Raw genomic sequence first — 24,929 nt, 5'->3', positions numbered from 1 at the left:
GCATGGAAATAGGAAGCTCTGTGTTTTCTCTCTAGACCAGTGAGCCATCCAGTACATCTGACTGGTCACTTTCTGTTCTCAAGTCATTCCTCTACCAGCTCTAGCTACTGCTCTCATCTTCCCATGTTGGATGGCCATCAGGAAAGCAGTTTGTATTGCTTATCCTGAGGCAGGCATATAGTTTGAACCATTATTGTGTAATGTCTTGCCTAGTTTGGATATATCCTGATTCAAAAATTCTTACTCACTCTGGAAGGTAGCGAACAGGCAGGAAAACAGTGGATGTCCAAACACTGCTTTTTGTTTTCATGACAAGGTATGCAGGATCCCAACATCATTGTCAATTTTCATCTTCCAACAGACTTATTGCCAGTTTATAGCAGAGTCTCTGCTTGGGAGCTGTGGTTCAAATATCCACAGATCACCCATGTCAAAGATGATAAATCAGTCCTGCCTTTTAGATGTTGGGTGGATGTTTCCGACTTCACAGAAATTATTTCTCCTTGAAAGTACAGCTATAAGCTTAAGGACTTCATGGGGCATAAAATAAACAAGAATCATCAGGGATTCCCAAATTCTTTCAATGTGTGACCTTTTCCTTTACAGTAGCCTCTCTTTAGAGGGGAAAAAAAGGACAGAAAATGTCTTTTTTTTTTTTAACAACAAGGAATGTCTTAGTGCATCATCTTAAGAACCTGGACTCTTTCAGTGATCAAAAGTAGATGATGTAAACCAATTGTCTTTGAACAAGACCCAGGAGAGTTCTTTAAATATGAATTATATTTGGAGGGTTGACTTCTGACCTTATGCTGCCATCACAGCTGACCAGGCTGGCAATTCCTACATAACATGACTGTGCTGTGCTGAGGAGTAATGAGCATTACAGAACAGTTTAGTAAGTTTTGATATGTAGGTATAGGAACAGAAGTCTTGGGACAGATCTTAGTTCTCCAACTCAGTCATGAACATTGAGGGATTAGGAAAGGAGATACTTTGCCCAACATTTGTAGTACTAATAGAAAATATCGATATCTTTCTGAACAGTGTAGTTGAGTCTTCAACTGCTCTTACCCCCCTGCATTTATCTGTGTGAAACTGCAACTGTATCTCTAGGCATACAGTCCCTATATTTTGGTGGCAGCTTCAGCTCTATTTTGAAATAGATGTGGTTGTAAACTGCAAGTAAAACCAGGCATACGTGACCACTGGATGTCACCATTCCTTTATACAAATAAGGTCAGCTAGCACATGTTTTGCATTTTCAAGTTTTTCTAGTTATCATGGCTACTGGGTAGTTAGAGTATGAAGGCTGCAAATTTTTGCTTTGTCTTTGAATGCGTGTCCAAAGTCTTCATATTTTTAACTTACAGTGTCAGTCTTCAAGATAAGGGAAGGAGGGTGGGTTTCTCATCGTGCTCGATAAGGGGGTGTGAAGTGTGTGGTGGTTGTAGCTTTAAGAAAAAGTAAAATAGGCTTTTTTTGAATCCGGGACAAAAACTGTGTGACTTTGAACCTCCTGTGTTGTCTAAATCTAGATGCCTAAGTCAGGGTGAAGGGCATATTTTACCTCATGCTGACACTTTGGTGTTTAAATAATGCACTCTCAAAAAAGGCATAGTCCACATGAAATGCTAAAAGGCATTTTCTTGCATTCCAGCTTAAAGGTAAATCCTTCAAGTTCTTTTTGACAGAACCCTTGTGTAGCTGCCATCCTGTCAGTAAGAGCTCTTTGTGCAGTACCTACCTCTGAAACATCATTAGTGGGGTGCTGTCATATGGTAAAGAAAACATGATTCCCTTTACTAAACTGACTGACTTGTTTACTTCATATAGCCCCAATACTGATGCCTTGGGACAATTTTAATAATGAGAAGTACATCTTTGAGGCATATTACTTAATTTTAAGCTAATCGCTTGTCTGTGTGCTTTTAGCTTGAATTGGCAAGTAAATGAGTTTTTTCAGACTGCAATTAATTCCACATTTATTTCTCCAAATGCAAAGTTAGTTAGAGTCCTGTTCATCTCCTCTCAGTTGCACTCATACAGCTGGTCATGTGGAGTCCATCTAAAAACTAGCAAAAACCCGCCCACAAACCACACCAGAATCACCACACTGTTACTGATCTACCAGGAGATGAAAACTGAAATGAGCGTGTTCATCACTTTTTCCAAATGCTGACCAGTAAATTTAGTCACCCTAGAAGAAAGAGCACCCAGAATAGTTTTTTAACCTTTTTATCCCATTACTTGATGCTCAGAGAAATTTTCTTTAGACTCCAGGTGGGCCTTGACAGTTCAGGAGTACTTCTAACACCTTACTAGATGCTGACATATTCTTCAGAGTATGATTTTGCCTTTTGCTGTCAGGCTGGTGTTTGGCACATATGACCTCCCTGGCTTCTCTGGTCACGTTGGTAGTTGGGCTGTGACTGACTAATGTTGATTGGGGCTTTATGCACACACATTGTAAATTTAGTGTGTGTCTGATACATGAATAAAAGCTAACAAAAGCTGGTAGAAAGCACTTTAGGATCAATGTGGGGTTTGTTGAAGTAGGGGATGATCATAGAGAAGGAATATTTGAACTTTCCCTGCAAGGAACAATGTAGAAAAGTGAATCTTTGAATTCAATAGCTATTGATTTATTTTAATTTATTTATTAATTTATTGATTTATTTATTTTAATTCAATAGCTGTTTCTTTATATTGGCCTCAATTAAGCACAACAGGATGGTGCTTAGAACAGATTACTTGTGGGGACTGAAAGAGAGATTTTTAAAGTGGGGTTTGAGACCTCCATGCATCCTTTCCTGTATCAGTAAGGCAATGTTTTCAATTTCACTCAGTCCTCAGCCACATTATGTGTAATGCTCATGTACTACAGTAGTTGTTTTGTCTCCAATTTCTGGCACAAGGAAAAAAATCAGGTTGCTAGAATGTTTTAGTTGTTCTGTCCTAGTCTTTCTCATGCCTCTTACTATGGCATAGGTTGTATTAGTATTTTCTTGTATGAAATATTTCCCATCAAAGTGAAGTGGTGCCTGAATTGTAGGTTCTTGAGAGGCACAGAGCGGTTTGATGGCAAAGCAGTAGTTATATTGCTGTGGTTTGTTTTGGAGCAGTGTTTGTCAACTGAGGATTTATCTGCCAGGTGACAAAAAGCAGCTTCTAACATTTGGTGCAATTGCTGGTACATGAGCTGATTTGCTGAAGTCAAAATCTTAATTGAAATACATTGATTCTGTATTTCAGGATCTGGCTTTCTGTCCTCCCCCTTTTTTATTTTAAAGAGTACATGGTCATAATCTTAGCAGCAAGCACATGAGAACATGGATGGACATAAACATTTGACCTGCTGATGAAAGCTAATAATATTCAATCCCAAGATCTGTAAGGAGAAGTGAGTTATTTAATGACATCTTGTGTTTGCTCTCTGTAACTTATATGCTGCAGTCTCCTCTGGACTTCTCTGTTCTCTGTAAGTTGTTTCAGAGATACTTGTGACAGTCAGGTTACCTTGGTTTGTTCCCAGACCAGCGGTTCTGAAACAGCAGCATGGAAACAAGTCACTTGTGGAATATGTGGTAAGGTTTCCTGTAATGGAAAGATAAGCATTTATCCTCCCGGTTGATCCTTGAGCAGTTGCCCTCATTTGGCAAGCTCTTTCAGCTAACCCTGTTTCCTATTGCAATACATCTGGGTCACTGGAAAAATATGTGTTTAGGAGGAATGCATGAGGTAGGCAAACCAGGTTACATCACCCTCAGGGTTTCTCAGGCCACGACTGCTTCTTAGCTTGTCCTGAATCTTGATCAGGGGAATCCAGGTAACTTGGATGTTATTTTCATCCAGTTCATGTTCAAAGAGAAGGATGAGAGGTCGTGAAAACTCCTTTCTGTGTGTTTATGAGCCCAGTGCTTGGTAACACTGGGACGATGTTGGTGAAAGCACTTGCATCATCTTTAATTTGTTTAATTCATAAAGAGAACTTCTGAAGTCAGTTACATATAGTAGGAGTGGAATATGCAGTTTCTTACATAGCCAACAGCATAAGCCTTGTCTTTATAGAATCATAGAATCAACTGGGTTGGAAAAGACCTCCGAGATCATCAAGTCCAACCCTTGATCCAACACTGCCATGGTTACTAGGCCACGGCACTAAGTGCCACATCCAGTCTCATCTTAAAAAGCTCCAGGGATGGTGAATCCACCACCTCCCTGGGCAGCCCATTCCAAAGTCTGATTACTCTCTCTCTAAAAAATTTCTTCTTTATATCCAACCTAAACTTCCCTGGCAGAGCTTAAGATTGTGCTTTCTTATCCTACTGCTGGTTGCCTAGGAGAAGAGACCAATGCCCACCTGGCTACAACCTCCTTTCAGGGAGTTGTAGAGGCTGATGAGGTCTCCCCTGAGCCTCCTCTTCTCCAGGCTAAACAACCCCAGCTCCCTCAGCCTTTCCTCATAGGACTTGTGCTCCAGTCCCTTCACCAGCCTCCTTGCTCTTCTCTGGACCTGCTCCAGCACCTCAATATCCTTCCTGAACTGAGGGGCCCAGAGCTGGACACAGCACTCGAGGTGTGGCCTTGCCAGCGCTGAGTACAGGGGAAGAATCACTTCCCTGATCCTGCTGGCCACACTGTTCCTGATACAGGAACATCAGTTCTTGCTAGTTGGTGAGGGAAAGGTATTCGTGTGCCTTTGTGTTCGAGGGGATAATGTGTGATAAACAGGATACTCAGGAGCATTACCATGCAAAGCCCATGTTGATTGTTCAGGTACTGTGCGTAGCATCAAAACTCATAAGAAAAGCCTCATCTCTAAGATTCAGGTGCTCGAGGGTTTTTTGTGCTTCTGCTGTGTCATATCATGCCATTGAATTTGTCCCATTTCCAACAGAACATAAAAATGGAGGCACAAAACCAAGGCAAAGTTGGTATGAACTAAATAGAGTTCTGTAATTGTCAAAACCCACTGTTGTGAAGTTGGATAGACAGGGTTTACTGATCACGTTTTATTGTTTTACATGTCTCCTTTTGCTTGTACTACAAGAGGATAATGAAACCACTATAATTTCATTTCTACTCTTTTTTTTCCCTCTCTAATCTCTCATGTAAATCTTTTTGGTACATGAAACATGAATCCTTGGATAAAAGTAATCAACTTCAGTAACAGAGTACTTGATGCAGTGACTTGTCACCGATATGATTTTCCCATTTTCTAAGAGGCAAACATTCAGCATATTCATCAGGCTGTATCTACACTGAGTCAAACAGAATCCATATTCATGAAACTCTTTTCTCTCATGGGTTACAGGTTGCCTTACCAGGCATAAGTTAACTTAGATTTTTTTAGGACATCTATTTTCTGTATTTTGTACTTAAACATTGAAAGCTCTGACCTAAGAAGAGATGGTGGTGGATTTTTATTGGCTTAAAGTGAGAGTCATGGAAAGAAGAACTTTCCTTGTTGCAGAAAGGAAAGTGCTGAAACACAAGTATGTTTTTTCTTGCATACATTTACACCTGTGGAGTTCCAGAGCCATCTGGTATTCCCTCTGCACTGCTGGTAGTTGTCCCTCCTCATCCATTTAAAAAACTTTATTCTCCAGCCTGGTATCCAGATGCCTTCACTTTGTTACTCAGTTCCTGGAATGGCACTGGAAGAAGCACCAGCATAGGCAGGGTTTCAGAGGCTGCTGCTCCTTCTCTATGTTACAGAAGTACCATAAGACCAGATACAAGTTAGTAGGCCATTGACATTTTCTTAGTGCTGGTGCTATTAGCACTGTCATTTAAGCAATGATGTTAAAAAAGAGCATCTTTTTCTAGGGAAGAGTGATGTAGGCAAGGCCTTGCAAGGTGACTTGGTCTATTAGGAGGTATTGGTAAGAGCTATTAAAATGTCCTCAAAATAGAAGCCTTTATTGTCAAATAATGGTGAAAACAGATCTTGAATTCTGAGTATTTAACAACACACAAAAACAGCAGTGCTCTGTATATTGTGTATTCAAGGTGAGTATTTCTCTGTGTGTTACCATGTACCATTCCTTTAGTCACTGGACACTGCTGCTCTTTGCTGCGGCAGGACAGCAGAACCCTGTGAGAGTAACATGCCTCACTCTGTGCCTGAAGTGACATCTCAAGTCACAGTAGTGTTATTAAATCGCTGTAGATAAATGAGTTTTGGGTTTGGATGTTAAGATACATAGCCAGTGGATCTGCCGACAAGGACTCCAGTTGAAGAACTTGGGAGTTCCATGCTGTTTCCACCTGTATAAAGTCTCTATGTATCGTCTTTCACTATAGAAAGTTCTAGCTGATAATGCAGTGAGTGCAGGAGAGGTTACTTCTGGTTAATTCATCCAGCTTTCAAAAATAATTTTTCAGGTTGATACAGTTAATTATACCCATTCCCCAACATTAAATGTATTCACAGTCCTGATAGGATTTGCACAGAAGACTGCATTAAAATATCAGAAGTCTCTTTAAGACCTGTTTTACTACTGAAAATTCTCAGTTCTGCATTGAGGCACTATATGATTATAGTACTTTGTCATTTAAGTTCTCTTTGTTCCTTCTTTCCTTTGCTAATGTATAATAAGGTACTTTATAATGTAACAAAGTACCTTATTATAAATCTACTTTTGTTGTTTCTGTGTTATGTTCACATGAACCTCTAACCTGATCCTAGATATTAAAAATTATACTCAAGACTTTGTTTTTGTCTTGTTCTGTTTTGCCATGAATAAGTTCATATGCTTAAGTTAGAGATAACTGGGATATCAAAATACATGTAAACAGAATAGTTACAAATGTTAACACTGGCTTACTGTCTACAGATGGTTAATTGATATTATTAATTTTTTAATAGTTGGAAATTCAGTAAGATCAAAGTAACATTTCTAAAAGATGCAGGTTGTTTGAACCTTTTTGATGTGTTGTTGTCAGAGGCTGAGTTTGGGACTTTTCAATTTGCGCTTCTTGGGTTTTGGCAGGTAAGGGACTAATGAGTTAATAGGCTGCTTTAAATAATGATGCACATGTTACCTTGAAATACTCTCCTGATGAAAATATTGACTGCGCAGAACAATTATATCCTTGTCCTATTTATAATCAGCAAATGAATGCCTTATGTTGGAAGTTATATTATATCATTGGACATCATAGTATCTCTCTCTCTGTGTGTATATATATAAATATATATGTAGATATAGATATATATAATTAACATGACCTTAATCATAAGTTTGACAAAAGTATTAATGCAGGAGTGCAAGGCCTAAATAATTTGTCAGCAGTTCACACTCCCACTAAAGGTGGGATTTAAAATGCCCACAGCTTTCTCATGCTTTAGGTTTCACTGAATGCTTTAATTGTGCTTCATGCTTCAAATCTATTGCTGATTTTGTTTTTCTTCTCTATTCTCTTTCAGAAAGATGAGGTGTATCTCAACTTGGTGCTGGACTATGTTCCTGAAACAGTATACAGAGTTGCCAGACATTATAGTCGGGCCAAACAGACACTCCCTATGATTTATGTCAAGGTAGGTAACTGATAGATGTGGTTAGGTAAAGAAGGATTTAATAGAAACAGACTCTGAGGATGCTCTTTCCTGACATAGTAAGTTTTCTGAAATTTTTAAAAGCACATAAATCCTTTTATGGTGAAGGAAGAATAGAGGATTGAGGCTTAAACAAGCACTCCCAATTTTTGACTTGACATAAATCTTGGAATGGGTGAGGGAGACTGGGGGGTGGAAGTGTTTTGTTTTTGAAGCAGCTTAGAGATGGACACCAGCTAAATTAACAGCTTTCAGTTTCCTGAGATGATGAAGATATAGTAGAACAAAGGTCAGGAAGTGAAAGAGGATGTCAGGAAGATGTTCGCTTATCTCTCATTTTCCCCTTTTCCTGGCATATGAGTAAGAATTCATGTGCTTTTGTTGTGGGCATGAAAGGCATATTTTTGTCCCCACTTGGAGCTCATTGACTCTTGTCTTCCAGAGCTACATGGGCAAGATGCTTGTATACACATTGTAGCTTTAAAACCTTACTCAAGTTGTCTACATCTTTTACACAATGTTTAAAATAAAATTTATTTTGCTGTCAAACGTGAGACCATCTGGGTCTCACAGTTCCATTTTGTATATCATGGTGACCACAATCCACACACAAGTGAATGATGATGTTTTCACCTGACATTAACTTGTGAACATGACATCCAGGTAATATTAAACAGAAATTAGCGATAAATTTACCTGATTCATATTGACTCTCCAGACTCCTCTTTAAAAGTGTAGTCCTTAATGTGAGGGTTGGCTTAAGAAAAAACTTTAATTTGGTCGAAAGAAGATGAAAGTTAAAAAGTTGAAAGCTACAAATAGTACTTATATCAGTAATGACATTTTGTGACATAACTATATGCATAAATTGCAAATGGCATGTCTCCGCAATAGCCAGCACTGGTGCCTGTTTTATAAGAAAGGACAGAATTTTATCATCCAGCAGTAACAATTTCTGTTGCAAGATCACTCTGTTTGCTCTGTTGGTGGAACAGCATGTCTTCAGTTTATATGCTACCCAAAAATCTGTTAGCTTAGCTTTTGATACATTTTTTATATATGTTTTTTTGTCAGTATTCTTGCCCTTGTTGTTCTCCATTATGGGAACTTGAGAAAGTTGTCCTTACTTACACTTTCAGAATAAAATTTGCTTCAACTCTTTCATCTTGCAGGATGCTTGGGACTTCCCATTCCAGGTAACCTGGAAGGTGTTCTTACTTTTCTGGCAAGGCAAGCCTTGCACATAATCCTGTATTTAAAAAGATCATGTTACCTCAATGTCATTAAGGGTTTTGCAATTTTCCAGGCATCTTGGCTACACAAAGGTCAAATCATACCTATTTGTTCACTTCTGATTGATACCCAGGCAGGGAGAGAGCTGGGTAACAAACTGTTAAAAAAACTGCTGGGAAGCTATTCTAGTAATCTTCTGGTTAATTTTTATTTGTAATTTCTAACATGGTCTGAGGAATTGTTGGAAATTTTGGGTTTGCTATGTGGAGATGAAAGGCATACTTTCTAAATCCCACATGTGTTGACTTGACCCCTCAAATTAGAGCAGTCTTTTGCATTATTTTGCAATACGCTTGCACAATACTTACTTAACGTGTCTAGAACAGGCAATTTGGAAAACATGTTTGTTTGCTTTTCTTTGTGCAGAGTCGTGGTTTTCAGAAACAAGTATGAAAGCCAGAGACCTAGAGCCAAAATTCAAGTTATTCTCTTTCCATTTCTATGTTTCCCGCCAAACCAGCAACAAAAAACAAGGGGGAGAGAAAGTGTGACGACAGAGATAGTGGTGAAAGTGAGGCAAACATGACCTGATAGCAATATCTAGTGATTGCACATGGTTTTATAGACAGTTAAAGGTGATTTGTGGAGAACGTGCTTAGAAAAGGAAAGCGTGGAGGTGCATCTGTGGTGCAGTGTCCTGCCTATGGCTTGATTTTTAACTGGAACCTTGTGGGGACACAACAAAAATAACAAATAACTTGGCAAATAAGCCTTCTGTCAGCCTTAAAACAGGGTTTCTGTGCCTTTAGGACTAGATGTGCTATACAGCCCTAATTGTATTCAGCACCTCTTTGTTATCCATAACCACAAGTGTGTAGCTCTAGCAGCTGGACATCCTCCCCTTGCCTTGTAATCTTATCCTGTGAAGTTCTTGGCTTTGTAACATCTCTTCTTGCTGTATTTTTCCTTGCTAAGGGATTAGCCAGCCTTGGAAAGGGGGCAGAAGAAACTCTCCCTCAGCATGCTTATTTGTTGTGCCTTGCATAAAATTATTCTGAGCATTTGGTTTTATTTGCCTTCTCTTTTTGTCCAGAGATGTGACTGTGTCCCCTCAGCACTGGGACATTCACTTCAGTGACAGGCTGAGACACTGTTCTTGTCTCTGGGCAACATTTAATATAACTTCATCTACTAAAGGGTTTTCTTTTGGCTCTTGAGGGGCAATTTTTTCAGTTGTTTGGTTTGGTTTAAGGTTTTTTTTTCATAACCTGGAATACTTCATGTCTATGAGGAGGCTGATTTGTAAAGCAAACTGAAACACCTTTATTTTGTGTATGTTTTTTATGACTGCTGTTATTTATAAATGTTGGAAGACTGGCACAATTACTTTTTTGGCATTATGCTGAGTTTTGTAAGGACAGATGAACCACATGTGTGGGTATGTGGCACAGGGTGGGTGGGGAAAGTATGCAAATACCTTGTCCATCTTCATAGCACTAGTACACATTCAGTATGGTCTTTTTTGAGAGCTTTTCTTTTTCTTCTAATAAGAGTTTGTGCTAAACTAATTGTTTACCCCATTGGACTTGTGTTTCTGTGTTCCAGTTGTACATGTATCAGCTGTTCCGGAGTTTAGCCTATATCCATTCCTTTGGGATCTGCCACCGGGATATAAAACCACAGAACCTCTTGCTGGACCCTGATACAGCTGTTCTAAAACTCTGCGACTTCGGAAGGTAAGTATATCTGTGGCCTGAAACCTGGTGAAGACGTCTTCCTTCAAAGTGAACCTTTGCCAAGAAATCCTCTGTGTCCTTCAGAAGATCTTTCTTTATTTGTAGTTTTGAAAGAGAACTGCTGATATTCTATTTTCCCCTCAAAATGAGTTTGGGGTGGGAGGACGGAGGTAAAAAGCTGGAAAAGGATACCAGGAGGGAGGGAATTAAAATTCAAGCCTGTTACGTTTGCAGGTATTAGAAAAATAAAATAAATATACAGTCATATAGGAAAAATACTACACCATGGAAAAATACAACCAAATATTGTAGCGAACTGTGTTTTGGGAAGAGAGGACAGGTGCAGTGGCACCGTGTATTAAAAAGGCTAATGTTGCTCTTTATTAGTCTATTCGCATGTACACCAATTCACTTCATGTTGCCAATACCATAGAGGCTCAAGATCAGAAGCGGGACTTCCAGTTGAAGTTCTTGGATAGTGGACATCTGTATTCTAGTTTCTAATGGCACATTTATTTCCAATGTCTGTTCAAGTGAATCGCATGTAGAGTCCAGCCCCCATCTTAGAACTGATACAGAAATTCTGGAAACCCACACTGAGACAGGAGACATATTTCTGTCCTGGAAAGTCCAGTCTTTAGATTGTACTATAACTTTGCAGACTAAATAGGTAGGATATACGTGCAAGAAGTCATGGAAGCTGCTGTTGCTAAATACACTTGTCCATAGTGAGTGGGAATGTCAGATGGTGGTTATTCAAGCAGTGCATCATCATGCCTAGTGGCTTGAAAATCTCCTCCTCAGCTCTGCCTCACCAGTGTTGGAGCAAAATAGAAATCACACTGAAACTCAAAAATAATAATGCATAAAAAAGGTGGTATTTACTATCTCTTATCAGTGGGAATTTGTTAACTGTAGTTTCTATATAGAAAACAGAAAACTGAGACTTTTAAAATGGGTGGTAGGAGTCCTTCTTCCCTGAAGGCTGAAAGGAGTGTTTGGAAAGCTGAACACTAGATTTGACTGGCTTGCCCCTCTGCAGTGTTCGGTGCTGCTAAGTTAAATGTCATATTTCTGAAAGGGCAATTTTGTTTTCCAGCTCCTTTTTTGTCTAATTTAATTGCTTGTTAATTAAGAAAGAAGTATAATATGTCCATACTCATGTTCCAAAAGTACTGTCCTCTCATGGTCCATTCTTTTCTTGGATTCTTTCAACAGTAGTGGTTGAGGCAATACTGTAGGTTTGTGGCTGATCTCTTGCAGTATAAACGAAACCTTCATGTTAATTGTGGACCATTAATATGTGAATATAATGGCAAAGTTTATTTTCCTTTGTCTCCTCATACCCCTTTTACGTCATGCCACACTCCCTTAAATAGCAAAGAGACAGAACATTATGATGGAAATTAAAAAGCAACCAAACAAAAAAGCAAACAAACAACAACAACAAAAAAACAAACAAACATAAACCCTCCACTTGCTTCCTGTGAGTATCCAGAGATTTTGAATCTTAAAAGTTAACTACATTTGACTGAACTGTTTTCTGTCTGCTTTGCCTTTGTAAACAAACCTTTGTATCTGGAAAAAGACAACTGCCAGCCAAAAATCTGACCCTGTTTATCAGCTAGATTGTAGTCAGAATTTCCTTTGCTATTTCCAGTATAAGGAAGATGCTTGAGGGATTGGACTCGTTTCACAGTGAATCATTGAGTCAGTGGTTTGCATCCTCTTAGAAGGACATGGTACTTCAGCATTTAGGAATTGGGAGTGGTTGAAGAGTGCCAAAGCTTGATGTTAGTCTGTACAGCATTATTGTAAAAATATTCACTACTGAAATGTTACCATTTCCTTTTCAGTGCAAAGCAGCTGGTTCGTGGAGAACCTAATGTCTCGTACATCTGCTCTCGGTACTACAGGGCACCAGAGTTGATCTTTGGAGCCACCGATTATACCTCCAGTATAGGTATGTGCGTGTATTTGTTGAAATCTATCCCAGCTGCATGAGTTTTTATTTGGTAGTTACGTGTCAAGGTTTACAGAGATCTCAGACTGTAGAAAATCAGTTATTGCTTCTGATATGCTATGATTTGGACGCAAATAAGTCTGTGATTTATTTACTTGGCTTTTAGGAAAGAGTTTATGGGGGGGAAGTGTGTCCTAATGATTGACTTTAAACTCTTCTTACAGTTTTACTATATTGTGTACAGCAGTCCTTCTAATTCAACTTGTTCTGCTAGCTTCTGTGGTCTTTTAGGCATTAATTTGGAACACGAAGAAGACTTCTTTCTAATACCTGACACATAGCTGTGTCATGGAAATATTAGGCTGGAGATTTTACTAGAGGACAGGTTTTCTCTCTTTCTACTCTGACAGAGTAGAGTCCTAAAAATAAATAGGATAATGAAAAATCTTAAACAGCAACGTGTTGGGTGGTTGTGAGTAACTACTTCTGGTTTTTAGTCAAGATATTCCCTGCGCCCCTTCTGAGTTCCAGTGTTAAAGAGACTAGATTTGGCTCTCACCTTAGCACAATATTGAGGAACTTTTTGCCTTGCTTATGGACTTGATTTACTTAGGCAAGGTTTAATGTTTTCAAAAGGATTTGAGGATCATGATTAAGTCTTGGCAGAATGTGTTTATAACCACTTAAAGTATATTTAAAGTTGTTACGTTCTAACTAGTGTGAAAGTGAGTGGCTGGCTGGCTTATTTCAACTCTGCAGTTCTTTGAGGGGGGTGAAAAAAAACCCATCAAAACGTGTTCCTGAAGGCTTACCTGCTCTCACTAAATTTTTTTCCCATCGGTTATCATTCGGTATGTATTTTAGCAACACTTACATATCTCCCCGGTAGGAAAAAGAGGCAGAACCAAGAGAAGTCTGAGGAAAGTAGTGGCACAATAAATACAAAAGGGCAGAACATATGGTTGGCTGCTGCCAAAAATGGCAGCCCCAGCCCCACTCTTGCCCCTGGATACCCTGAATCTCACAGTTTATTGTTTAATACACTGATTCAGCTTCAACTGACAAGAGACTTGGCGGGTTAACTTTCTGCTATGGGAGAGAGCGCAATCAGCATTACTGTGTAGTCAAATAAGCAGCAAGGCCCAGGTAAAAGCAAAGTGTCATGAGCTCATGAGTGAGAGGAAGGTGGCTGATCCCTTTTGACATCTTTTTGCCAGCTGAGAGCTAATAGTTTGTCTCAGCTGCATTATCAGAGTGCAGAGACAACTTGTTTCAGAGGATAACTGCATAAAACAAGTCTTTTATGTGTCACCAGAAGAGACTGTTTTATAGATAAGCCCGTTAGGTGTCTCTTGTTCCAACTGTGTAATGACTTTAAACTTGTGCTATTTGTCAGACCCTTTTTCAAGGTGCTCTTTCCGTTTTTGTTGTCTTACATACTGGTCTCTAAAATAGTTGTAATAAAAATTACATGCTGAAGTGAGGAGTCCATTTTTCACCTGCCAAAAAAAAAAATCATGAATTTCAGGTTTTGTCCAGTCTTTCTTGTGCCAACCCTCCAACCCATGTCCCTTAAGGTCCTTTTTCTGAAATTTGCACAGAATGGCATAAAAAAAACGGGCAGCTAATAGTCTTTTCTTTCTTTCTTCCTGTCCTTTCCACCTTTCACTTTTTTCTCAGCAGAATCTTTGCATTTGGGAGCTGAGAAGGAATAAAATGCTTTTACAAATTTAATGGTTTTCACATTCTGCAAATAAATTAGAAATTCTAAGGGTTTAGTTGTTTGATGCTGCTGTTTCCAGTGGTAGTAAATATTCCTTAGTTCTTGCTGGATAGGCACCAACAGTGCTTAGTGAGAACTCTGCCTTATTTCACTTAGGATTGTTCATCCAAACTCAACCAGCTTGTTGGAAAACCAATCAACAAGCACAGATAGGTTTATTAAAAGAGAGGAAGTAGCACTTAATTATTAGCGCTTTATCCGTTGCTCAAAGTGTAGGGAACTGTGAAATGCTACAGTATGATAATACTGCATTTTAAACTTTTTGTTTTTAATGTTGATATGCTTGGTTTTCTAGTTCTTGTTTTCCTGTGAATTGTTAGCATAACAAGCTTTTCCTGCTATAGCCATTATCACTCTATAAGAATCCACTTGTGTGTGTGTGTGATAACAAAAAGTCAACTTACAATTAAGGTGAGGATCTTCACTATTCTGTTTAAATATCCTCTCTTAAAACTACATTAAAAGTAAAATCAGTGAAGCCAAAAAGTGTTCTAAGTAGAAATTTTTTGTATGTGATCTGCAAGACTTCCAGGTTTTTCTGAGGGTTTTTGTTGTTTGCTAACATTACTACAGGGCTTATGGTTATAATGAGCTGTAATATGGTAATTTTTGGAAGTATTTCTGAGCAAGAAGTGCTTTTTAAGGCTAGGCAGTGGCACTGCTGGCCCCAGAGTGTCAGCACAGCCAGCTGCATCATGACCATTTCCATAGTTAGTCATCTTGTAATGTGTTACATCAGTGTTTCAGTTATCACTGTAACCAGGGATGGCATTGCACTGTCTGGCTTCACATACGTTGTCTTTAAACATCTGAATTTGGCCTTACAGCAGTACTTGCTCTTCAGTGTGACAGAAACTAAAGTTTGTTCCAGGATATGTCTTTTCATCGTGGGTGTCACAAGAAAACTATAAACTGACTTTTAAATTGTAGGATCTTGATTATTTCCTCAAAATGCATGACTTAAATTCTAACCCAAAACGTCCCTTCAAAAAATAATTCACAGCCAGGAGTTTTTTTAACTTTTGTGAAGTACTGCATTAGTGCTGTATTTAAATATACACCATAGTAAGAGTAGCATCAAATCACATTTACTGCAGTTAATGCCTCTCTGTCTGCCTCCAGCAGACCTGGGACTCTATTTTTAAAATGATGACCTGGGAAATGACCTATTCAAGCTTTTAAATAGCCGCTGTTGCCAAATAGCTACAAATCCAGGCCCCTAACAGCTCTGTCATCTGCCTTCGTTACAGTTTTATGGGATTTTTTCAGTAGTCAGGCACAAGTATCCATGTCAACTGGGTGTCTTCATAGCTTGTACAGTTTGGGCCTTTGTGCACCTATGACTATGAATTCTGCAGATGTGTGCATGTCCCTAAAGCTTGCTGGGGATGGTACATTGTTTATTTCCTCCAGCTGATACACAAGGGGTTTTTTTTTGTTGTTGTTGTTTGGTTTTGGTTTGTTGGGGTTTTTCTGTGGTTTGGCTTTGTTTTTTTCTTTCCAAACCAAGCTCTTTCAGCTGTCCTTGGACAGTTTTTTGGCTGAAGCTTCTCCTTTGCCAGTCTCTGTGTGTTACAGCATCTCAGAGTACGTTGATGGCATGCTGCTGGCAGTTCTGGTCATAAGGGAGGTGCTGCCTGCTGAAAAACCATGGGATGGCTGCCCACATTCCCCTACATTGTCCTGGGACAAATGTAGGCACTGGAGCAGGGGTGGGTGCAGATGTTTGTGTTGCCATGTGATCCTTTTGTGTAAAAAGAAGTTATGCAGCTGAGCTTTGCCCCCACGACATGCATTTTTTCAGTAGGTTAGGTGGCAGGGCAGTGGAGGGCTCACCAAAAGATGGTGGTGCTTTGGCATAACAAGGGTCTGCTGGGCTCAGTGTGTTTTCTCCATCACTGCACTGGCAGGAGTTGGGAGCATTCCAGAGGGAACGTTTATAGCTACTGGCAGGGAAAGATTGATCTGCATGGCTCTATTGCTGGCTTCTCTTGGGGTGTCCAAAAATAAGTATCGTGAAGTGGTTCATTCACTTTCCTAGTGAGTGCAAAGACAGAGGGAGAGAGTATTTGACCTCAGCAGTCTGGAGCATAAGCTCCTCTTCAGGCATGTGTAGTTTGCCTAACTCAGAGTTTCTTGGGGAAGAACCACCACAAGGTGTGTTGCAAAACTGTTGCCAAACAATAAAAAGTATTTGCTTCTGTCAGATGGCAATTTCCAGTGCTGAAAATAAGCACATGTTAATTCACAGAACTACTCTATCACCTGTCATTGTAGTTTCATCTCTTCATTGCAAAAGAATACAGATACCTGTGCTTAGCTTTTGTTCCAAATACTGGAACAAGCATGTCTTTTCAAGCATTTTCCTGTTTCAGCCTTACTCTGTCTCTGCTGTCTGTGGATCTGTGGCTTGATGTGCAAAACTTGCACCAACACAGCATGCGTGCATGTAATCCTGAATTTTGCTCTTGCTGTGACATCCCAAAATTTGTTTCAAACAAGCAGCAGTGAAAAGCACTTTGGGGTCTGGTATTTGGCAGCTAGAAGCTGCTAATTTTATGACTTCCCAGAGCTGCTTTTCTGACTCTTGGTTTCTTTCCTGCTAGTTTGTTTCCACAGTTTACAGAGCAGCAACTTTGAGTCACCTCCAAGACGGAGGAAGTCCATCAAGATTAAGGGATAGTGAGGCAAAGAGGAATAGGTGAGAGTAATAAAAAGAGTAGAAAGGTAAATATGCCCCATAAACCATCAGATAAATGAAAGTTCTTAATTTGTACAAAATGGATGTGATAAACCCTTTATTTTTTTTCCTTCTTCATTTCCTCCATATAACAAGTTAGAGGAGCTAGAGTGTAATACAAGGAAAGGTGCTCATTCTAGGAAGAAGAGGGCCAACTTTTCAGCTTGGATAAGTAGAGTTTGAGATTACAAAAAGTGAAATTCATTGGACAGGGTATTCTGTTGCAGACAACTCAAAATGGACATTGCACGCTAGTAGAATTAAAGCCAAGGAGTGTATTTTGCAGGTGTTCCTCCCAGATGCCTCTTCCTGAGTGAAAGAGAAATATTCCTTTTCTTACATTCTCTACTGCTAGAATGCATTCCAAAGCAAGAGTATCATACAGATATTTTATTATTAGACATATCCATCTAGCAGCTGTGAGCATCAGTAAAGTACTAGAAATTTAATTTAATTAAAGTTTTGTAGTATAAGAGGCTATATGAATTTTTGTGTGCTTGAATTAATGGATGTAGGTCAGGTGATAATGGTATTTGTCTTAAGTGTTCTCCAGTCTAGGAAAGATGTGGCATTAGCTACCATTATAATGTGTGAAAGCTATCTGAAATAAGCTTATTCGAAGGTTGCTTTTGGCTGGCAGTTGTATTTATTGTCTGTGTTGTTCAGACTACATTTCACTGATGGTGTGAAGAAAGTACCCTTGCCTGCTTTCTTAAAATGAATAGCTTTCAGTATTTTCTCTTAAAATTTCACATTGTCCCAGCTAGTTTGACGTAAGAATTTGTTGACTTGTTTTCTGTTAAGATTCTCTCTTACCTTGTTTATTATCTAGTTTAAAGCATGTGAATGACAGTCCTAGTTTGCTTTAATTAAATTACACGTACTGAAAAGAAAAAAGTTCAGAAAATGCTTCTGCTCCCATTGGAGCAGGTAGTTATACCACAAACTTCCTCCAAAATATTATTAACCTATAACAGTTAGCTCTGACTGTGCTAAGACAGAAAAGTGTCTGAGAAGGAGCTATCAAAAATTGATACCTTATCACTTCCCACAAGTAACATGTCTTTAAATGTTTACTTCAGGCTTGAGGAAAGTGGTATATCCTGATTTGGTACATAAATTTTAAAATGCCAGATTTAAAGGGTGGGGATAAAAAAAAAAGGTCAAACTGTCCTGGAGCCACATTTTAGTCCTGTTAAAGTCAATGGCATAAATTTCATCAAGTTTCATCAGAGATGAAATTTCTTAGTTTGTTCCTTATTGTACATTGTTCACCAGAGTTAAATAAACATCTGTATAAATTGTGTTTTGTTTCTGTTCCTGCTTGGAGCTGCTCAAGTTAGCCTCCACTCTCTGGCTTTTGTTGAGGATGCTTCAAGGATTTGTTCACTTCCTTGCCCAGGGAACATTGTCCAAGTCCTAATTTGGAAGTTGGTGAAATTACACGCTTGGAAAAAAGCTGGGGATTTTGGAATGCCTGTGTTTTACTTCAACGTGTGTTTAAAGTGTTAGCAAGGAAAATCAAGGAAAAGTAAATAGACTTTTAACAAGACGTTAAATTACCTGATTTGGAAGATTTCAGTGCACAAGGAACTACTACATAGGTTTCTGATGGATGTGTATATTTGATGGATTAAACCTACCATGAATGTAGCAAGTATTCCTCAGACATTACCAGCTGTTTCCTCATGACCTACATCCTTTCTTTTTTATCTCTCTTCCCATATGATGCCCTCCACTTTCTCAGGTACCCTCTGCTGTTTGTGCTTGGCCTTCTTGCTTGAGCAAGGACCTGCACATTCTTTGGCTTGTTTGCAGTTACAGTTTGGCAGGGCTGGGGCAAACACGGTGCTTCCCACAGGAACTGAACCCTCCTCTCCTCAGCAGTAACGCTGATGCATGCTCTCCAACTGTTTTTACAAAATTTCTGTAATGGATTTCAAGACTTCTGCCCATCAAACTTGTCCAAAATTGGCTGGTGGAGTGCAAAGACATTTAGGGAAACTGGGAAAGGATAAAACAGCAAAAGCCAGCTTCTGGAGCAGCCAAACCAAAAGGTTATTTAAAACAGTTTAAAAAAGCCACAGTCTAATTTGAAAAAAGTCATGTTTAGCATAGTTTCAGAATTTTAAAAGGAAGTGAGTTGTGAATGATGACTTACTCTTGTGTCAGCATTGGGTTTGTGTATATTCTGTCAAATATTTTTCCTTCCCATGTATGTTATTTCTTTTTCAGTGCAAAATAAGGATTGAAGTTGTAAATAATGATTATAGATTTGGGGTAACGACTTGTTTTGTAAAGGGCAGTGTAAAGGACTCAGGTTTTTTAAAACCCTTTAAGGTGCCTTTAAATAGATTTTTAAGTTACAGTCCTCTGACTGCTTAGTGCATTTAATCTGTTTCTTCTTACTTCTGAAGAACTCTATGCTATCTGTTGAACTGTTGTGTAATTTCCTCTAAACTCATTATGCACGAGATGACACAAAAGTGTTGTACATGTTGGTCCAACAGCAAGAGCTATCATTTAGCAGTTGGATGCAATCAAATGTTCTTTATGTGATTCCTTCTTCATTTGTTGTCCGAAAGAGATCTTAACACCTTGGTGGCCATATCAGCTTTTATTAAATGTGACTAAAAGAGGACCCTGGTGGCCTAGTGGTTAGCGTGCAGGACTTTCACTGCTGCGACCACGGGTTCGAGTCCCCGGTCTCCTGGCCTGATGGAGGTCGTTAGCCCTGTGAGGCCATCCATCTATGAGAAGGACACTCTAAACAAACCTACGTCCTGAGGACCTCACTGCCACTGTCCAAGCTTGCTTGGCCCCAGCAGATGAACCTTAGGATTAAAGGGTGGGCTCAGTTCAGCGCAGGCTGTGTCTCACCTAAAAAAAAAATCCATTGCGCAGGCTGGAAAGGTAAAAAGACCTTTCCCCAAATCTTCGTTCGCGAAGATGGGCCATTATTATTATTATTAAAAGAGGAAAAAGCATCATCTGGTATGTTGACTTTTTGAATTTCAAGAGTCAGCTTTCAAATTATTTCTGGTTGCTGTTTGCATTGGTGTGGTGTTTGTACTAAAACATTAGGTAAAAGTGCATCCATCTGACTTGGAGGTGAATGATTTTGAAAGTTGCAGTAATGAGCAGTGCTGTTTGTCTGCTGTAGGTTCCAATTCAATCATATCTTTCTTGTGAAGAGGGGGAAGTATTTTGTATAGCCCCTCTCTCTTTCCTTTAAAAATCAGGGAAGGGAAACTCTGTTCTAACATGTAGATTACTTTGTTATAAATCTTGAATTCCTGAAAGCTTTTTTTAATTAATTTTTGCACCAGTCTGTAGTGGTTGTGACAAAATGATAATAGACTTTAGAGAACTGGCAGAGACGTTTTCTTAACTCAGACCTTTAGCCATAACTGACAGTGTTCTGTGTATCCTGCTTCATAGAACCAGAGTCATAGAATGGCTTGGGTTGGAAGGCGCCTTAAAGATCACTGAGTTTTAACCCCCCTGCCATGGGCAGGGACATCACCCATTAGACCAGGTTGCTCAAAGCACCATCCAGCCCAGCTTCGAACACTGCCAGGGATGGGACATAGTTTAAATACATTAGGACATAAAGATTTCTGGTTTAGCGTGAATTATCTCAGGTGGAATGGGCCTCAGGAGGTAAATTCTCTGGGGTTTGACTTATGGTGACACTGCTGTTATCTCATGGGGGAAGGTTGGCTCATAGAAGTAGGCAGGAGTTCAAAGAAATATGGGTGGAAGGGGACTGGTTTTCCCTTTTGGGGAGTTACAGTATTGTTGGCTTTATAAATCTTCTGTTACTGGTTGCTTGTTTGAGAGAAGATTTTATCATAAGGTTTCATATTTGTTGATGACTTTCTAGAAAACCTTATAGTCGATCTGTTTTTTTGGAGAGGCAGTTATCTCTGCATCAAAGTGCAATACTTCTACTGTGTTGAGCAGCTTAAAATTCTATTTATTTGGTGTGTAGTTACATCAGATTCTCACAAACATCTGCTAAACAGTGTTTACTGCATTTGCGTTGTTAGATTTTTCATTTTAGGTAATTATGTTTCCAAAAATAATATGCTATATTCCATAGTAGTCTTAGATACATTCTTAAATTACTGCTGTAGTATTCAATTGCCAGATTATTTAAGGAGATATACATGTAATAGAGTAGGAAAAATTTCTTCATGTAGGAGGAAGAGCTGCTAGGGACTACTCGTGGCTTTTGTTATATGCACAAAAGTTAGTTGATGGCTCTTCTTCTAAGGATGCTGTTGATGTGATCTATGACTTGCAGTTCTGTTGTCTATCCAAATTTGCAAATGGAGTTGGGATAAAGATTGGATCTTGAGGTGACAGAGTTATAGATGCTGTCTCACAGATCCCTTAGTCATCATGTTCTGCAGGATACCGGTGATACTTGCAGTACTGGTTCATCTGCTAGTGTATATATGCTTTCAATATATGTGTGAAAAGCTGAGTCTATTCAATACTTGAAAACTGTAAAAACATCAGCCGTTGTGGCAGATGACACCTATGCATAGTTTGTGATCAGTCTGATTTAAAAACAACATAGAGTTTGGGGAAATTCTTAATTTACAGATGGCAAGCATTCTCTGTTCTTTTCCCTACACGTGTAAGTTTTAATGTCAATATATTATGGCATTTACTATTATTTTACAGTTCTCATTGTCTTGCAGTTTGACTTCTAAGACTGTTTGCCCATCATTGCTTTATTCTAGGTATCTGTGTTTTCTAGACTAACATTTTGGATAGGAATGTTTTTTATTTTTAGCTCTGATACATATACTATCAAACATGGCAAGGAATAAAGTAAGTAGCCTAAAATTGCTGGGGTTTATATAAATGGCCTCATATGTATCTTTTACTGATACCTTTCCCTGTGTTCCACTTTTCCCTTTTTTAGATGTGTGGTCAGCAGGCTGTGTATTGGCTGAACTGTTACTAGGACAACCGATCTTTCCAGGTGACAGTGGTGTGGATCAGTTGGTGGAAATAATCAAGGTATGGAATTTTAAAAGTTGTTTTGACTGCATTATTCCTTGGGAATCAGCATGAAAACATGCACTGTTATAAACTTGTGAACACATATATTATGTCACCATTGTACAGGGTTTTGCATGTAAGTGGTGTTTGAAAACACTTCTCATGCTTTTTTGAGAACCTGATGATCTTTATTTGTTCTTCTTGCAGTCATGCATAGCCATATATCATCTTTTAATTATATAGGGGATTTTTCCCTGATAAAGGATTGCTCTTTCAGTGTGCTTGGAAAAAGTGCTTACATACTGAGCTAATATTTATTAACGTATGATTTTCATTCTTTAAGAATCTGGCATGCAGTTAGTACTTGGCTTTGAAAACAGTGTTATTAAATTCCTCGTGCCAGATTTTTCACATGTGTAGTTGCCTTCTCTTCCTTCTAGCTCTCTGAGATGAAAGGTGAGAAAGGGCACTTGTTTTTGCAGATAGGGAACTCGGGACATGTAGGGCAAAGGTACCTTCCACCCAAAGAGTCTTGCTCTTGAAAGTAAAAGACCTAATGTTTCAGAATACATAACATTTATGTATCACTTATGTCCAAGCACATCTTGATTTATTTCATTTGGAAATCTGTGAATGTTCTGTGGTTCTCAAATTGGAGGCATGTAAGAATAGTTAATGGACTAAAGGATTGTTGTCTGACTTTCCAGTGGTCTTTCTGCTTCAGCTTCTGCAGTGAAAGAAACAAGATTTCCAGAGAAAACAGTATATTTTTCCTCTGAATCTATACTATGCACACAATAAGATGGCATTGTTACAGAGGATGTGTGCACATGCTAATCAGCTTTATTGATTTCATCACCACAAGGGGACTGTATTAAAAGAATTTCCTCTTTCATTTTGCCACTTAACTAACTAACTTGATGTATACTGTATGTGTGTGGCATGCATGTGAAAAGCTCCTCAAAACCAAAATGTATGGGCAAAAGAGTAGAACTTGCTACTTGTGTCTGTGTTATTAGCTAGAAGAGCTGTGGTGTCTCTGTCCATGTCTTAACAGAGTGTGTGATATGAACCAGCACTGAATGGTCATTCTCCTGCATGAAGGACATGTGCTGGTGAGGCTCAGTGGGATGTGCTATGACCTTTCTAGGCTCTCACCACATCTCTTCCAGCTTTTGACCACGCAAACGTGGCTTCTGTTATGGTGGGTTTCTGTGTCTCCTGCTGGAAATCCTCCAGTCAACAACTTTCCTCTGGGGACTCCATGTTTTGCACCTACTTCTGCTACAACTTTCTCTGTTTCTTCTTATTGCCTTTCTGCCCGGTGTATTTAAAACTCAATTTATCCCAGTTGGATCAGTTTACATAGGAAACACTAGTGGAAAACTAGACCTGCTCTCAGAGGTAGGGCTGAGAATGGCACAAGTGACAGTGTTTTTTCCTTTTGAGAAGTGTCTTGGAGCTGTGTGCTGCTTTTGCTGCTCTGCTTTTGTGAGGTGTGAAGTGGTCCCTGTGAACTCTTTAGATAACCAGATTCCTCAGGATTTCATGTGATAATGTGTGGTGTGGAATTTTTGAAAAGTCCTGGTTTGTTTCTTGATTAATCTGCAATCCTGAGAAACTACATCTAGTCACAGAATCAATTAGGTTGGAAAAGACCTCTGTGATCATCAAGTCCAACCTGTGACCAAACGCCACCATGTAAACTAGACCATGGCACTGAGTGCCATGTCCAGTCTTTCCTTAAACACTTCCAGGGACAGTGACTCCACCACCTCCCTGAGCAGCCCATTCCAAGCAATCACCCTTTCTGTGAAGGAATTCCTCCTAATGTCCAAACTAAACCTCCCCAGTACAGCTTAAGACTGTCCTCTTGTTGTGTCACTAGTTGCCTGGGACCCCTGGTGGCCTAGTGGTCAGCATGCGGGACTCTCACCTCTGCGACCCAGGTTCAAATCCCAGTCCCCCGGGCAGATGGAGCTCGTTAGCCCTGTGAGGCCATCCATCTATGAGAAGGTCACTCTAAACAAACCTATGTCCTGAGGACCTCACTGCCATTGTCCAAGCTTGCTTGGCCCCGGCAGATGAACCTTAGGATTAAAGGGTGGGCTCAGTTCAGCGCAGGCTGTGTCTCACCTAAAAAAATCCATTGCGCAGGCTGGAAAGGTAAAAGACCTTTCCCAAAATCTTCGTTCGCGAAGACTGGCCATTATTATATATTATAGTTGCCTGGGAGAAGAGGCCAACCTCCATCTGAATTTTTGTAAATACAACTGTTTATATCACAGTGACTATCCATGGCTCAATCAGAAATCTGAGAGTAGAGAGACCTTTCTAGCAAAACCATAGTGCTCTGCCCTGCCATTGCTTTGATATTCACAATGTGGAAGTAAAATAATCAGGAGAAAGATGTTCTCTTATTATTGACCTGCTTGTCAAGCAGAGATTTGTGGTTTGGTTGAAAGTTTGCTAGAAGCCGTTAAGATCAACAGTTCTGCAGTATTGAAGAAAACATCTGTGAACTAGTAATTTCATGGTGTGTATGTGTTCCAATTGTGGTGATTCTTTGTTTACACCAGTTGTATTGAAGCAGAGGAGTACTTTAATAAAATTGGTGGTAGCCTATGTACCATCTAAGGTGGTAACTTTTCTTGACTAACTCACAGTGGTGACAATACTGGCAAACTAATGTTATTTCTCAGGAAGTATCCACTGTAAAGGATACTTCAGTGAATTATAGGTTGAGATTATGATTTTCACCCCTGCAGAAACAAAATTCTGCATAATTTTCTTAAACGTATAAAGGGGGATACTTAATGATCATTCACACCTGTGTTGTGGTGGGGTTTTCTCATCCTCTGGTACCTATGTAGCCCACTACACATAGGAGTTAA

At 39.3% G+C, this 24,929-nt stretch overlaps 1 protein-coding gene across 2 annotated transcripts in view; it reads left to right on the top strand.

Moving 5' to 3' along the window:
* GSK3B (glycogen synthase kinase 3 beta) overlaps positions 1-24,929 on the top strand; it is a 154,238-nt gene that overhangs the window by 88,975 nt on the left and 40,334 nt on the right. For both annotated transcript variants that reach the window (XM_027681239.1, XM_027681238.1), the window contains exons 4-7: positions 7,433-7,543; positions 10,400-10,530; positions 12,387-12,493; positions 21,956-22,053. In XM_027681239.1, the coding sequence (XP_027537040.1) occupies positions 7,433-7,543; positions 10,400-10,530; positions 12,387-12,493; positions 21,956-22,053 (447 nt within the window). The remainder of the gene's footprint in view (positions 1-7,432; positions 7,544-10,399; positions 10,531-12,386; positions 12,494-21,955; positions 22,054-24,929) is intronic.

Source organism: Neopelma chrysocephalum, unplaced genomic scaffold (genome assembly GCF_003984885.1).
Source record: "Neopelma chrysocephalum unplaced genomic scaffold, ASM398488v2 Primary Assembly neopelma1_60, whole genome shotgun sequence".
In the NCBI taxonomy this organism is placed as follows: Eukaryota; Metazoa; Chordata; class Aves; order Passeriformes; family Pipridae; genus Neopelma; species Neopelma chrysocephalum.
Note: the sequence above shows the minus strand (reverse complement) of the source record. Positions and strands in the feature narration are given on the sequence as shown.